General features: G+C 38.9%; 1 protein-coding gene across 1 annotated transcript in view; it reads right to left on the bottom strand.

Moving 5' to 3' along the window:
* Positions 1 to 13,884, bottom strand: part of WWC3 (WWC family member 3) — a 167,599-nt gene that overhangs the window by 33,610 nt on the left and 120,105 nt on the right. The window contains exons 9-11 of the mRNA XM_077807163.1: positions 7,211 to 7,453; positions 3,893 to 3,982; positions 1,090 to 1,664 (exon numbers count right to left, since the gene is read on the bottom strand). Coding sequence (XP_077663289.1) covers positions 1,090 to 1,664; positions 3,893 to 3,982; positions 7,211 to 7,453 — 908 coding nt within the window. The remainder of the gene's footprint in view (positions 1 to 1,089; positions 1,665 to 3,892; positions 3,983 to 7,210; positions 7,454 to 13,884) is intronic.

Below are 13,884 nucleotides of genomic sequence, written 5' to 3'. Positions count from 1 at the left end.
CTATAATTCCCCAGGTTCTCTTTGTTCTCCATATTAAAGGCAGGTATTATGCATGCCCTTCTCCAATTCTCTGGGACCTCACGCATTCTCCATGAGTTCCCAAAGATAACTGGTAATGGTTTATATGTGGGGAGCACCCATAATGAATGACCCGTTGTGATCATTTGCAATACAAGTGGAATAGTACCTTTTTCAGGACAAATGGTATATATTTTTGAAAAGTGTGTTGTGGTAACCACAGATTTTAGAGTAGAGTTATTGTAAGAGTATAACTGCCCTTCCCTTCCTACACTTCAAGATCTGGAGACCCCTAATAGTCTCAACCAGCTCACTTGTTCGTTTTCCCCCTAAATTCCTGTATGCATGTCAGTTCATGTAAACAGAATAAGTACTGGGTGGCACCCATCCACCCCAATTCTGGCCCAGATAACACTCACACATAGACATTACATACTCTGCCCACACAAATCAAGAAATACAGTAACATCATAGACTTACAAGCCAGTTGTGTTTGCCTGCCTCATACAATTGTAAAACAAAAGGGTCTGATCTGCATGAACCAGGTAGATTTCAAAGGGGTAGTTACTGCTGTTACTTATGTTCTCTCATTGTTTGTTCCTAGTTCAGCCAGTTCAGGTTGTATCCCCATTTTCCTCCATCAAACTTACTGCTATTACTGAGTGTGTTAGGCACACAAAGAGAAGTGATATCAGCTGGGGCACAGTCTAAGACTCTTCAGGTTCTCTCATTCGGGAATTTTCCTAAGAAGTAAACACGCAGGCCTGGATTTTTTAATCAACAAAATTGGCATATTTTCAGAACAGTCCTGAAGTTTCCATTATCAATTTATGTTGAAGTCTAAAAAAATTACTACACACACACATTCTCTGCACTTCACCTTTGAACAAAAAAATTTTTTAGTTAACATCAGTTGTAGAATTGTTTTTTTTTAATTAAATTAAAAAATAAATCAAACTGATAGCAGATGTGTATCCTCTATTATAATGCCATGCGTACATTTTTCTTGTGTTTTTCATTATCCCTTGAAGATTAAAAGAGACGAGATGGTAATGAAGAAAACAAACTCACCTCCACCAGTTTGGATATTTGCCAGGTGTGGTCCCATTTCTTGCAGTCCTTCATCATCCGCGGGGTAAGCAGGAGTCTGTGATGAAGTTGTTCCTTGGGTATCATCGTCACCCAAAACCGAGGCCTGAGCTCTGCGCATTTCTAGGGCTCCTACTCCCGCTATCTCCTCAAATCCTTCTGACATCTGGGCAAGTGGAGAATCCCGAGAAGCAGAAAGGAAGGGGGTGTCCAGAGGGGAACTTGGAGGGGACAGCGATGACAAAGAGGACCGTGATGACAGGGATGCCAGGGATTGAGGAGTATCCAAGGACCTCCTTTGTTTATTGAAGTTACAATGCCCAGTGGGATCAGAGTACTGCACATCTTTACTGAGAGAATCAAATGGGATCAGGTCAAAGCGTAGATGTTGTGCATAGTCAGTAACACTGTCTGATTTGTCATACTGTGGGAGGCCATATATGTCCGTGAAGCTGACAGAGCTTAGAGACCCTCTGCTGGACGCCAGTGATCCTCGGCTGGATGCCAGTGATCCCCTACTGCTGCCAGAAGACATTGTGAGGGTGCTAGCAGACAAACTAAAACAGAGAACGATCCATTAATATATGAATTATATAGCTAGGAACACAACATAGATAGAAAAATAACCCTTGTTAAGGTAGAGGATTTTACATGCATTCAGCATTGTAATACTTAGGTTAAGGGCCATCTTTCTTCTCCTCCCTTGCCTTTAGGCATAAAGGTGATGAAAGTAGTATAAATGAGAACCAACTTAGGTCAGCATGCCTAAAAAGGAGAAGTGGAGCAAGAAGGATCACCACATCCCTTTCCTCAAATCTGCAGATGGCTCTCTGTGGGTTTTGGTGGAAAGGTGGCCAGAGAGAGGACTGGTGAAGGAAAGTCATAGATTCATGGAGTTTAAAGCCAGAAGGGACCATTAGCTATCTAGTCTCAACTCCTGTATAACACAAGCCATTTTATTTCAATCAGTCGCTTCTGATTTGAGTCCAATAACTTGGTTCAAGGGGAGTGGGACAGCAGCAGAACCAGGAAAGTGTCATTCTTTACAGCAGGGATCGTCAACCTTTGGCTTGCGGCCTGCCAGGGTAAGCCCCCGGCGGGCTGGGACGGTTATTTTACCTGTCGCGTCCACAGGTTTGCTGCGGGGCTGCGGGAAGCGGCGGCCAGGACATCCCTTGGGCCGCATCACTTCCCACAGCCTGCATTGGCCTGGAGCGGCGAACCATGGCCAGTGGAAGCTGCAATCAGCCAAACCTGCAGATGTGGCAGGTAAACAAGCTGGCCCGGCCTGCCAGGGGGCTTACCCTGGTGGGCCGCATGCCAAAGGTTGACGATCCCTGCTATACAGCTTTACATCCAAGCAAACTCACAGAATTCCCATTTGAAAGCTCCCATTTGTGGGAGCTTTCAAGTTGCAATTTCAGCACGAACCCCATTCCTCTGCCACTCTACAAACGTGGAGATAAGAGTATAGCAGTGGTTAAAGTGTGAACCAGCAGGAGCTAGACTCCTGCATGTGGTGTGCTGGTGAGATAAGGGGGTCCTCAAGAGGCTGATCCTTCACGGAGATACTCTCAAACCTGTAGGATTTCCCTGTAGACCTCAGGGCATCTTCATGTTTACAGGGTGACATCTTCTGTCCCCGCCATAGCATGCAAACTCCTACTCTGGGTGACTATTGTCTTGGAATGTCAGAGTAGTAAATCTCTCAGAATGTTCCGAGCACATTTTATCCTCTTGCATTTTATCTCTTTCTCACTTCTGACTACGCTGTTTACCCTTTCATACCAGAAGTGAAGCCTGAGCTCATTTCTCTCTTCAACTCTTCAGCGTTTGTGAGGGAGAGGGGAGGTTGTTCGGACTGTGGGTAGTGGAAGTAGTGGCTCTTTTGCTGCTACTGCTGCTGCCACTGTACTCATGCTTTTCCTCCAGCTGAAAATTATAAGATTTGCATAAAACAGGCAGTCTGGAAAGAGCCAGTTCTGACAGTGGATGCTGGGAAGACACATCACAACCTTTTCTGTTTCTTCTTAGTCCAAACTCCAGTGCATCAAGTGCCTATTGTTTCTTCTTTCACATCCCTCCTCAGAATTAACTTCTCCCACAAAACACAGCTCATGTCAGTAAAATGCTGCCTCCCTGATTATATATTGACTCCTCATTTACCTTCCTCTTGTTACCTAGGAGTTGTGTGTCTGATCTGTACTGTCTATTTAGCCTGTCTTCTGTGTTGTTTTCCGGTACAGCACCAGAGACCATCAATGCTTAAGAAACAAGAAATCACTAATATGGGCTTAAGAATGGCACCCTGAATGTAACTGAATTTTCCGTCTTTTGTTATGTGTAGTTTAAAGGCTTAATCTTGTTTGTGTGTAAATTTTTATTTATAAACAAAAACAATAATAAAATGGGCTCATCTGTATTTCTCCTTTCCACATATTATACAGACAGATCTCACTAACTTTCAAACCAGGCAGTCCAGATAGCTATTATTAAAAGTGAAAAGTACATTTCTCCTTTTTAATAACACTCTATCCAAACCACTGAATTTACGACACATCAAATACTTTGCTAAACTGCAAGCTGTGAATGCCTTTCAGTGCCCAAACTGTACTTAAAGAAAAAGATCAACAAAGTAGAAACCAATGCCCATCCTTTACTTATATTACAAACATACAAAAGTAGTATGAAAAAGTAAAATGGTCTGTTCTGTTTGTACTTTTTCCTTTTTCTGTGCAATTCAATTTTTTTTTTAAAAAAATACTATTTTCTCTAAAGAACTCACCTTTTTAACTGGGAGTGTAAATAGGAGGCTAAACGAGTAGCTTCTTCCAGCTGCAAAAGCAAACAATTCCTCTTCTCCTGTAACAGTATCCTATAATTAAAAATTGCAATTATTATTTTTCTTCTTTTGTTTATATTGCAGTAGTGTTCAAAATGTGCTAAGAGCTTTCCAAACACAGAAGAAGAGACCGTTCTTGCTGTATTAGGAGTATTCAGTGAATCCTTTTTTAACAAATAGAATTAGTTCACTTAGGGCAATACACAGTGTTTAATCCATGACGGAACTCCCATTGAGAGCATAGGAACTGTGAGCACTTACAGAACTGCAGTAACTGAGGAATACGGAACCAAAAGAAAACACAAGAGCTCTGGTGGTGAAGGTATATAACAGAAATTGCCAAGGCCTACCGTAAGGTGACATGTAAGAGGCAGGAGCAGCTGATTAAAAACAGTAAGACTTCTTTTCTTCCTGGTGTCAATATTATAGCTCAAGTAATACAGAGAAAACTACGTCACTTAACTGTGTCACTTAACTGCAGGAAAAAGTACATGGAAGTACCTCAATTACCCATACAGATTGAAAGTCAAACATCAAAAGGAAAAGACTTTTTTTTTTGGATAACTTCTGTTCTGTTAAGCAGTTTATCACCAAACTCTGTGATCCTGGCTTTCATTCAGATATACTGTGGCAGGAGAGGAGTGAGGAAGCACTGGGAAAACAGATAAGTATCGATTTGACCTTTAAGTAATGCCTCAAGAGTGAATTTACTGTAGTAAACTGTAATTATAATTTTTTAAATGTTTGTTAATGTATTTCTTGTATTGTTCTCCTTCAAACAGAAGTTAGAGCATTCAAAACATTAAACTATGATAAAAACTTCTTTCTGCTTTAGGAAAAAAAGTGACCATTATTGTTTCTTTACTGAGGCAAAAGCAAATTACTCAGCATTACTGCCCGAACAAAAACAGAGTCGTCATAACTTTGCCTGTATTATATGCTTGTAAAGTACTCTGATTACATTTTGAAATTATTAAACTTTATTTTAAAAAGGTGCAGCATTTGTTCCCAACCCCTTCCCCTCCCCCCCCCCCCCATTTATTCTCTACCGGAAATATAGAGTTCTCTTTGTTTTTTCTGGAGTTTTATTCTTTTAACTCCAAATTAAAACCTCTCTCTCCACCGATTAAAATCAAGGGGGGGGATTTTGTTTTGTTTCTTGGCATAATATGTCTCCATGCTGCAGCCCAGACCTGATACTTCCTCAGTCCTCAACGTTCCCAAGCTGGCTGATATTTGGAATGCAGGGGAACAAAGGGGTGGGTGTCCAGAGCTCTCAGGCTTAGCCAAGGGCAGTGTTAACTGGCTCCACAGACAGTCCCATCAAACCCTCCTTGACTGGAAAAAACAGTTAATAAGATGCAGGGGGTTTGACAGAGAGGGTAGTAAAGGGGAATCGTTCAGATGAGTGAAATTAAAAATTAAATGTCAGCCTTAACCACTCATATTATAGCTATTTAAGAAACAAGAAAAAGCTACCTTCTCTACACAGCATAATCTTGAAGCCCCAGTGTAGTTTACTGTATGAGTTTTAAGTTATGCCAGCTCTTTGTGTGCTTAACGTTATATTTTAAAATCAGTAACAACAGAACTCTTATTAAATGTGCTTAAACATCAACCCCTTTTTGCAAGCTGGGGGAAGAAGAGGGGATGTGGTGGGAGATCCTCCAGTGATAAACGTTTTTTGTCTCAGACAGAATAATTAGTCTCGTCTCTGGTGTTGATCTCTCTCTTTTATTATAAAAAATACAGCATCCTTAAATATTGTGCTAACTTTTGCTCAATTTCTTGCTAGAATCTGAAATATCAAATATCACCCTGGAATGTTGGTTTCCACAGCACAGACTACAACATGGAAAAAGAGCTTGCTCTTTTTGCCAGCAGAAGTATGTGCTACCTAACATGAGATCCCAAAAACAACAAATAAAATTTACTACACTGCAGTGTAAAGTGAACTCCCTTCTCTGTCATTTTCTAGGCTGGAGTGCCAATATTGCAAAAATCACAAATAATGTCATACAAAACATCAACTGTGAATTCAGCTGTGAATTCTCAATCACCATTTGGATTTACTGCCTGAAGTAAACCTTTTCAAATCAAAAAGAGTTCTACAAACTCTGATATGGGGCCATTTTCAAGTATAAAGATCAACTTAATCACATAAGTGTTAATGTTAGACAAGATTGTATTAACATTGCCCAGTGTAGTGTCCTCAAGTGTCAAAGTTGGCTTTTTTCCATTAATTCATGCCTCAACCTGTGACAAAAACCAAAAGAATGCACAGAAAATCTGGGAAAACCTCTCACAGATGCTAGCTGCTTGCATGGAAGAACTAAGTGGGCAGAAATATTTCCTCTAATGTAAGAAAAAGTTCACCATAAAGCTTGGCAACGTTATTAGAGTATTAGGAGAAATGAGTTTTAGACAGAAGCTCTGTCCCTCTAATTGAAGGCATTTTATAATATGCACAGTTTATTGACATATTTGGCTGGAATTATAGTCCATTCCTTAAATTCGGATGACAATTTATGGCATCTTGAAATGAACAATACGTCCCCCAAGTGAAGAATGTTTTCATTTCTAATAACAGAGAGCTTCATATTGGTTTTAAATACAGAAAAATTATATACAGAATCTCAAAAAATCTTAGGGCCACATTTGGGTCCAGCCAAACTGTACATTGCACAGGTCAATGGGAAAGATGTGTGTACAACTACAGCATAAAGATCATCTTTAAACTTCCTAGGTTCTGGGGCTACTGCTGTGTGCAGGGCTGATCTCTGTTCTGGTGTCTCTGCTGTTTCTGGGGACGTGACCTCAATCACTCTAACTTAACCCCAGGTGCCTACCAACTATCCCCATCATCTCAGGTCACCATTGTTTGGGTCCCCATTCATCCTGAGTAGCTCAATGGCATGTCTCTGCAGCTCAGAGCTTTTCCAAAGATAAGTGAAAAACTGACATGATTCTTATCAGTTCTGCTGCACCCCCAGTCTGAATAGGAAAAGGGAAAGTGACCAGTCTTGTCGATTTCACTCTAATACCACTTAGAGGAAAGCTTTCAGAAGATTGGATCTAAACAGTGGCATGGTCAGGAAGTGCCGACTGGGACCCCAGTCCCTTTTGTAAGCAAAGTGCACAAATAACCACTGTACTGCTTTGATCTCATATAAAGCTGGTAAACTGCACCAGCTCTTCACTTGGAATCTATGCAGCTGCATCCTATGGTAGATAAGAAAATAATTTGTTAAGTCCTCAAACCTTTCAGTGGCCCCCTGAGCAGAACTGGCCCGAGCCTGCTGAATTTCATCCTCCAAGCGCCTTTTTTCTTCCTCCAAACGAGCAATGTATTCTGGGGATCGTCTCTGCTGACTGATGAGCTGCAGTTCCTGAAGGAGAGCCTCTTTCTCCTTGATGAGCTGAAGACGGTCCCTGTCCGCCTCAGCCATTCCTGGCCAAGATTCATTATCTAGCAAGGCCAGCTGCTGCTGTACATTGGAAACTCTTGGGGGGAAAAATGAGAGTGCGCATAAGAAATGGATAAGTAACGGGGGAAAAACACTGTGGAATAACTGTTGAGGAAAATCACTCCCAGACCACTAGCACTTAGCTACCTTTATTCTTAAAACTATTTGTATATGTGAAATAAACCACAAAAACTTGCAAGCATACATTTATAGTCTCACATAAGTGAATATGTTCAGAGCTATAGCTTAACATCTTTAACTTACACATACACCCTGTTATGTTGGGCATTTAAAAGATACTTAATGACTTCTTCCACACTGTACCATATATGTTGCAGACAGATTCAAAAGATGATGTAAGGATACAATTGGGGAGTTTACTCTCTGCTTCCTCTCTTTGTTGGCTTTAAATTAGACCCTAATTTATATCTGAATTTTTTTAAATAGCAAATGAAGAATTAACAAAACTAATCATCACAACTATCATAATTAATTAGAGTGGACAATGTCTGCCATGATATTTTAGCAGTTTTGAGCTGCTATAATTCATATTATAAAGATGTGAATAAAGTGACTATTTTTAAGATGACTAGATGCAGTTAACACGAAACTCGTTGACTGCTGTTCTAAGGAAACAGTCTGAGTGCTGTTTGTGTAGCCTAAGAAGCTGCCTTCTATTCTGAAGGAAATAGTCCCCTTTATTTCTTATTCTCCCCAGTCAGGATTTTGGGAATGCTTTGAGCCATCAACAAGTTCCACAATGTCTAGAGCCAAGCTATTCTCCAAGTGACTGTATATCATTCAGCTGGGAAAAATCTTTAAGGGACAGAAAATATTTGGCACTCCATGGCTGACAATTCAAGGACAGGAATAAATAAGCCATGAGTCCAAAAAATATGGGACTGGAGCAGAACAGTTGCCGCCAGAAGAAGCCATTATACAAGTACGACTGGGAAGAAGCCAAGCCCTCCCATACACACCACTCCAACAACTTATTTCTTTTGTTTGAAAACAAAACACAAGCCATAACAGCCCATCCGCAAACCAAGAATTATTCAAGAGAGTACTGCAACCTTAGGGTGGTATGGTGATGGGCAGAGAAGTAGAAATGAACAAACTTATCTTGAATATTAAGAGTTGAGGAATGCAGAAGTCATGGAGTTTATTTGCATAAACACTACTCCCCTCAGAGCAGAGTTCTTTTGAGTTTCCTAACAAATCAAATCAAGTTCTTTGAAACTTAAATTCAGTTTGAACAGTTTCCTTTTTCATTCGGACATGCCTCTGAACTTCCTCATCCTACCCAGGCCTGCAAGACCCAAATTCCCATGATCTCAAAGGCCTAACGGACAAAATCTTCCAACCACACTAAGTTTGTCGACCAAACTGTCAGCGTAAGCTATGCTGGCCAACCTCCAGTGTAGATGCAGCTATGTCAACAGAAGAATGCTTCTGTTAACATTGTTAACTTGATTTGGGAAGGTGGCATTCCTATGCTACCCCTTCTGTCAGTGTAAGCTGCATCTACGTTCAAGGGTTGTGCCGACATAGCTATGCCAACATAACAATGCAGGTATAATCTCTGCAACGTAGGCACAGCCCAAGGGTGGCAAAATCTGGTCCTAATTTTGTAAAGTCAAACAATTCTGAAAGGCAACTAAACAGAAGTAAATATCCTGACGCTGAAGTTTGTCCATCACTTTGGAAAACATGTCAGTTTTAAGTTTATGTATATGTAACAGGAGACAGCAGGAGTACAGAATCAGGGTTAGTGCACCTCAGTGGGACTATTTACCTAAGTAGAGTTTCTATGATATGACCCTAAAGGTTAAAATCTAAAAAGCCTAGCCCATATTATTAAAATAATTAAGAAACACAAAAACCCAAGAGACCTTTTTATTTTAGAGTGTGAACAAAAATTCTTCAAAGCTACATGATACTATTTGTTTTATGCACTCAAATTAAAAAAATGTCCAGAAGTTTGTTTCAGTGTGTGTTCCCTCGTGAAAATCTGGAATGACATGTCTGCAGGAGACCTGATGTAAACAACCACATTCTTGTCAATCAATTACCAACACTCTGACAGCTCTTTCAGTAAAGTGGACGTATGCAAGAGGAAGAAAGTTTTGTAGGTGCAATATAAAATTTGCCATAATTTTTCCTCAGTTCTTAGGAATCTTGGCAATTAACCAACAATACTGCCATGCTGACTAACTTAAAAATGTTCAGTGGTTTCATTTTATTAAAAAGATGTTAACTAAAAATGTTTGTAAGTCATATTCATGAAACAGATTCAAAACTGATAAAGCCTAACAGGGACATATTCATTTTAATCAGAGTTAAAAACAAAAAAGATCATTCTATGTTCATCCTGATAAAATAAAACAAATTACATGCAATTTTACAAATACAGTAATTAATTGTATCAACTCTGCTCCTGAAATCCAGATTACTTCAATGGTACTCTACGCAGGCCCAGAAGTCCATCAGTGAAGATCCAATTGCAATACCGGGGTCTACCAAAGGATTTTAAATTCTGTCAGGTGAATTTGCGGAAAGGCTATTGACAGACAGCTGAAGAGTAGTAGTGACTGGGACAGTGATCAGATCTGAACCGAGATTTTTTTTTTTTTAAATGTAAACTTACAATAAACTATTATTTTTAAAAAATTCATTAATGAAGTGGGGCAAAAAGAATGGTATGGAAACCTATAACTAATTATTGCATATTTCAAGTCTAATATGTACGCAACTACATTCCACATGTACTTTCAAACATTGTACTGAATGTCAAGAGGTGTATTCACTGCAACACAATTATGACCAGCACATTAGGGGCAAGGCCCATCTTTTAAATAGGAGAATCACTTCTTATCACAAACTACAGTTATACCAGTCCCAGGAAAGTTTTTCAATAGGTAGTAATAGCACTACTTATCATCCATCTCAGTCACTCTTTGAAAGGATTCCATTCATCCCGTTCGATAGGATATATATATATTTTTTTTAATGTAAGTGAAAACAAGGTTTCCCTTGAGCTGGATGTTCCTCTTCATGGGAGCTAGCTAAAATGTTTCCTCCCTTTTTGTGCTGCTTTCTGTAGATCACATTTCAAAAAATGTGAAGTTCCTACATCAGATTTTTCATGTAACCATTGTTTTGATAGCCCTAAGGCAAGAGATTTAAGCTACTGTTTAAACCAGTGGTCTCCTTCTTGCGTTACTCAATGTTGACAATCGTGCCTTGTCTTGAAAAGGACCTCTAACTACTTGAAGAATGTTTATTTGAGAGTCTAAAACTTTCTTGTGAAGCATTTAGGGTTGTTACACCCAATATACCTGGCATCCATGAAAACAATGAAACGAAAAGTTAGGACATTTAACTTCTATTCCTCCACCCAGCAGAACATACCTTTCCATTACTAGACACTACAAGCCACACAGAACAGCCTTAACTCTGTTGATTACAATTTGGTAAAGAAGTCTTCAGAGAAGTATTCTTCTTTAAGGCTAGTATCCTTAGGAAAGCAGAGTTAAAGTTATAATGCATGGCCTATATTGGGTATGGTAGCTTTAGTAATGGTTAGGTGTGGCCTGTGGATAAAGGAGAAGTTACTGTTAAGTTATTTAACGCTTCATTTCTTTGGCTTTGTGAGTTCTGTGAGTTGTCTCAAGTATGTTAGGAGTAGAAACTCTAACAGCTTCACAATGAAGTTTGGGTATTAATTTCCTAGGTTTTTGGGTTATTTTAAATTCTTAAGCAGGGCAAGCGTGGGACAGAGGAGATGCATAAGTATTGCTGCAGCTGGAGAAAATTTTATCTGTCAGCAGCTGTGCATGAACCTTTGCATGTCAGCAGCTATGTATGAAACTTTCTCTGGTGTAGGATAAAATCTAATAGAATGTGTAGCTCCTGACAGAAGAATGTGTGCAATCTATCAGGTTTTCCTGGCCCCGCTCAATTAGATTTAGTCACACAGCACAGAAACTAGCAGCATGATTATAGCCTAAAAATGACCCCTCCCCACCCCCCCACCCCTTTTTTTTTTAAATAATGAAAACTACTTGTTACATCACATCTACTTTCTATCAAGTTTGGGGTATCCAGAAATTTTTTTTCTTTTTTTTTTCTTTTTTTTTTTCTTTTTTTTTTAAGAAAGGTACCAGTCAAAAAAGACAAGTAGAACTTCCCTGGAAAAAGAGCCAAATTCAAGCCAGAGCCTAAATTCAAAACTACCCATTAAAAATATATTAGGAGAAACCAAACACACACTGTACAGAAAATTCAAGGGGCATAAAAAACTAACCTACTATGGCATTTCACACTAATTGGCCACATATTTGGAAATGCAGGAATTTATGCCCCACTTCAAACCCATTTCAAAATGTAACCCTAACTATGGAGTCGGTATCAGGCACCTCCTGATCATTTTTTCAATGTTTCTTAGTGCTTGACCTTGCAACATAAATAATGTCTTTTAACAGTTTTTTTAAAGCAATAGTACATTAAAGACAAAAAAACACTTAGAGGTGAGATGAGAAATTTTCGTCTCATTCTTATTAGGGCTGTCGATTAATTGCAGTTAACTCATGCAATTAACAAAAAAAATTGCGATTAATCACAGTTTTAATTGCACTGTTAAACAATAGAATACCAATTGAAATGTATTAAATATTTTTGGTTGTTTTTCTACATTTTCAAATATTTCAATTACAAGACAGAATATAAAGTGTACAGTGCTCACTTTATATTATTTTTATTACAAATATTTCCACTGTAAAAATGATAAAATAAATAGTATTTTTCAATTCACCTCATAGAAGTACTGTAATGCAATCTCTTTATTGTGAAAGTGAAACTTATAAATGTAGATTTTTGTTACATAACTGCATTCAAAAACAAAACAATGTAAAACTTTAGCACTTACAAGTACACTCAGTCTTACTTCTTGTTCAGCCAATCGCTAAGACAAACAAGTCTGTTTACATTTTTGGGAGATAATGCTACCCACTTTTCATTTACAATGTCACCTGAAAGCGAGAACAGGCGTTCCCATGGCACTTTTGTGGCCGGCATTGCAAGGTATTTACGCTGCACGTATGCTGAACATTTGTATGCCTCTTCGTGCTTCAGTCACCACTCCACAGGACATGCTTCCATGCTGATGACACTCGTTAAAAAAATGTGTTAATTAAATTTGTGACTGTACTCCTTGGGGGAGAGTTGTATGTCTCCTGCTTTGTGTTTTACCGTATTCTGCCATTTATTTCATGTTATAGCAGTCTCGGATGATGAACCAGCACATGTTGTTCGTTTTAAGAAAAATTTCACTGGAGATTTGGCAAAATGCAAAGAAGGAAATCTCACATTGGTACTAAAGATAGTTACAGCACTCGACCCAAGGTTTAAGAATCTGAAGCGCCTTCCAAAATCTGAGAGGGACGAGGTGTGAAGCATGCTTTCAGAAGTCTTAAAAGAGCAACACTCTGATGCAGAAACTACAGAACCCAATCACCAAAAAAGAAAATCAACCTTCTGCTGGTGGCATTTGACTCAGATGATGAAAATCAATGTGTCGGTCTGCTCTGCTTTGGATCGTTATTGAGCAGAACCCATCATCAGTATGGACGCATGTCCTCTGGAATGGTGGTTGAAGCACGAAGGTACATATGAATCTTTAGTGCATCTGGCACATAAATATCTTGCAACACCGGCTACAACAGTGCTGTGCAAATGCCTGTTCTCACTTTCAGATGACACTGTAAACAAGAAGCAGTCAGCATTATCTCCTGCATATGTACATAAACTTGTTTGTCTGAGCGATTGGCTGAACAAGAAGTAGGACTGGGTAGACTTGTAGGCTCTGAAGTTTGACACTGTTTTATTTTTGAATGCAGTTATTTTTTGTGCATAATTATACATTTCTAAGTTCAACTTTGATGATTAAGAGATTGCACTACAGTACTTTTTTTTAAGTGAATTGAAAAATACTATTTCTTTTGTTTTTACAGTGCAAACTTTCAAAATAAAAAAATATATAAAGTGAGCACTGTGCACTTTGTATTCTGTGTTGAAATTGAAATCAATATATTTGAAAATGTGGAAAACATCCAAAAATATTTAAATAAATGGTATTCTATTATTAACAGTGTGATTAATCACGATTAATTTTTTTAATTGCTTGACAGCCCTAATTTTCATTACTATTTGAATGTACAGATACTCTTCTTTTTCAATTGAACGTTTCTTGACTCAGTGGCAGCATTCCATCCAGTGCTGTTTCAATCTCCACTGTTGGAAAATGGGTGTTCCATCTGCATCAGGCTCAAGGTACCTTTCCCATGCATTTGCAATTATTTGCGAAGATGTCTTGTTGGAGGCTTTATATAGGAATAAAATGATCTCACATCTGGTGTATACTCCAGGTTTTTTGTACTGATGTAGCTACACCAGTGCATGGTCAGTTAC

This window comes from Eretmochelys imbricata, chromosome 1 (assembly GCF_965152235.1).
Source record: "Eretmochelys imbricata isolate rEreImb1 chromosome 1, rEreImb1.hap1, whole genome shotgun sequence".
NCBI lineage: Eukaryota > Metazoa > Chordata > Testudines > Cheloniidae > Eretmochelys > Eretmochelys imbricata.
The sequence above is the reverse complement of the archived record's forward strand: the minus strand, read 5'-3'. Positions and strand labels throughout refer to the sequence as shown.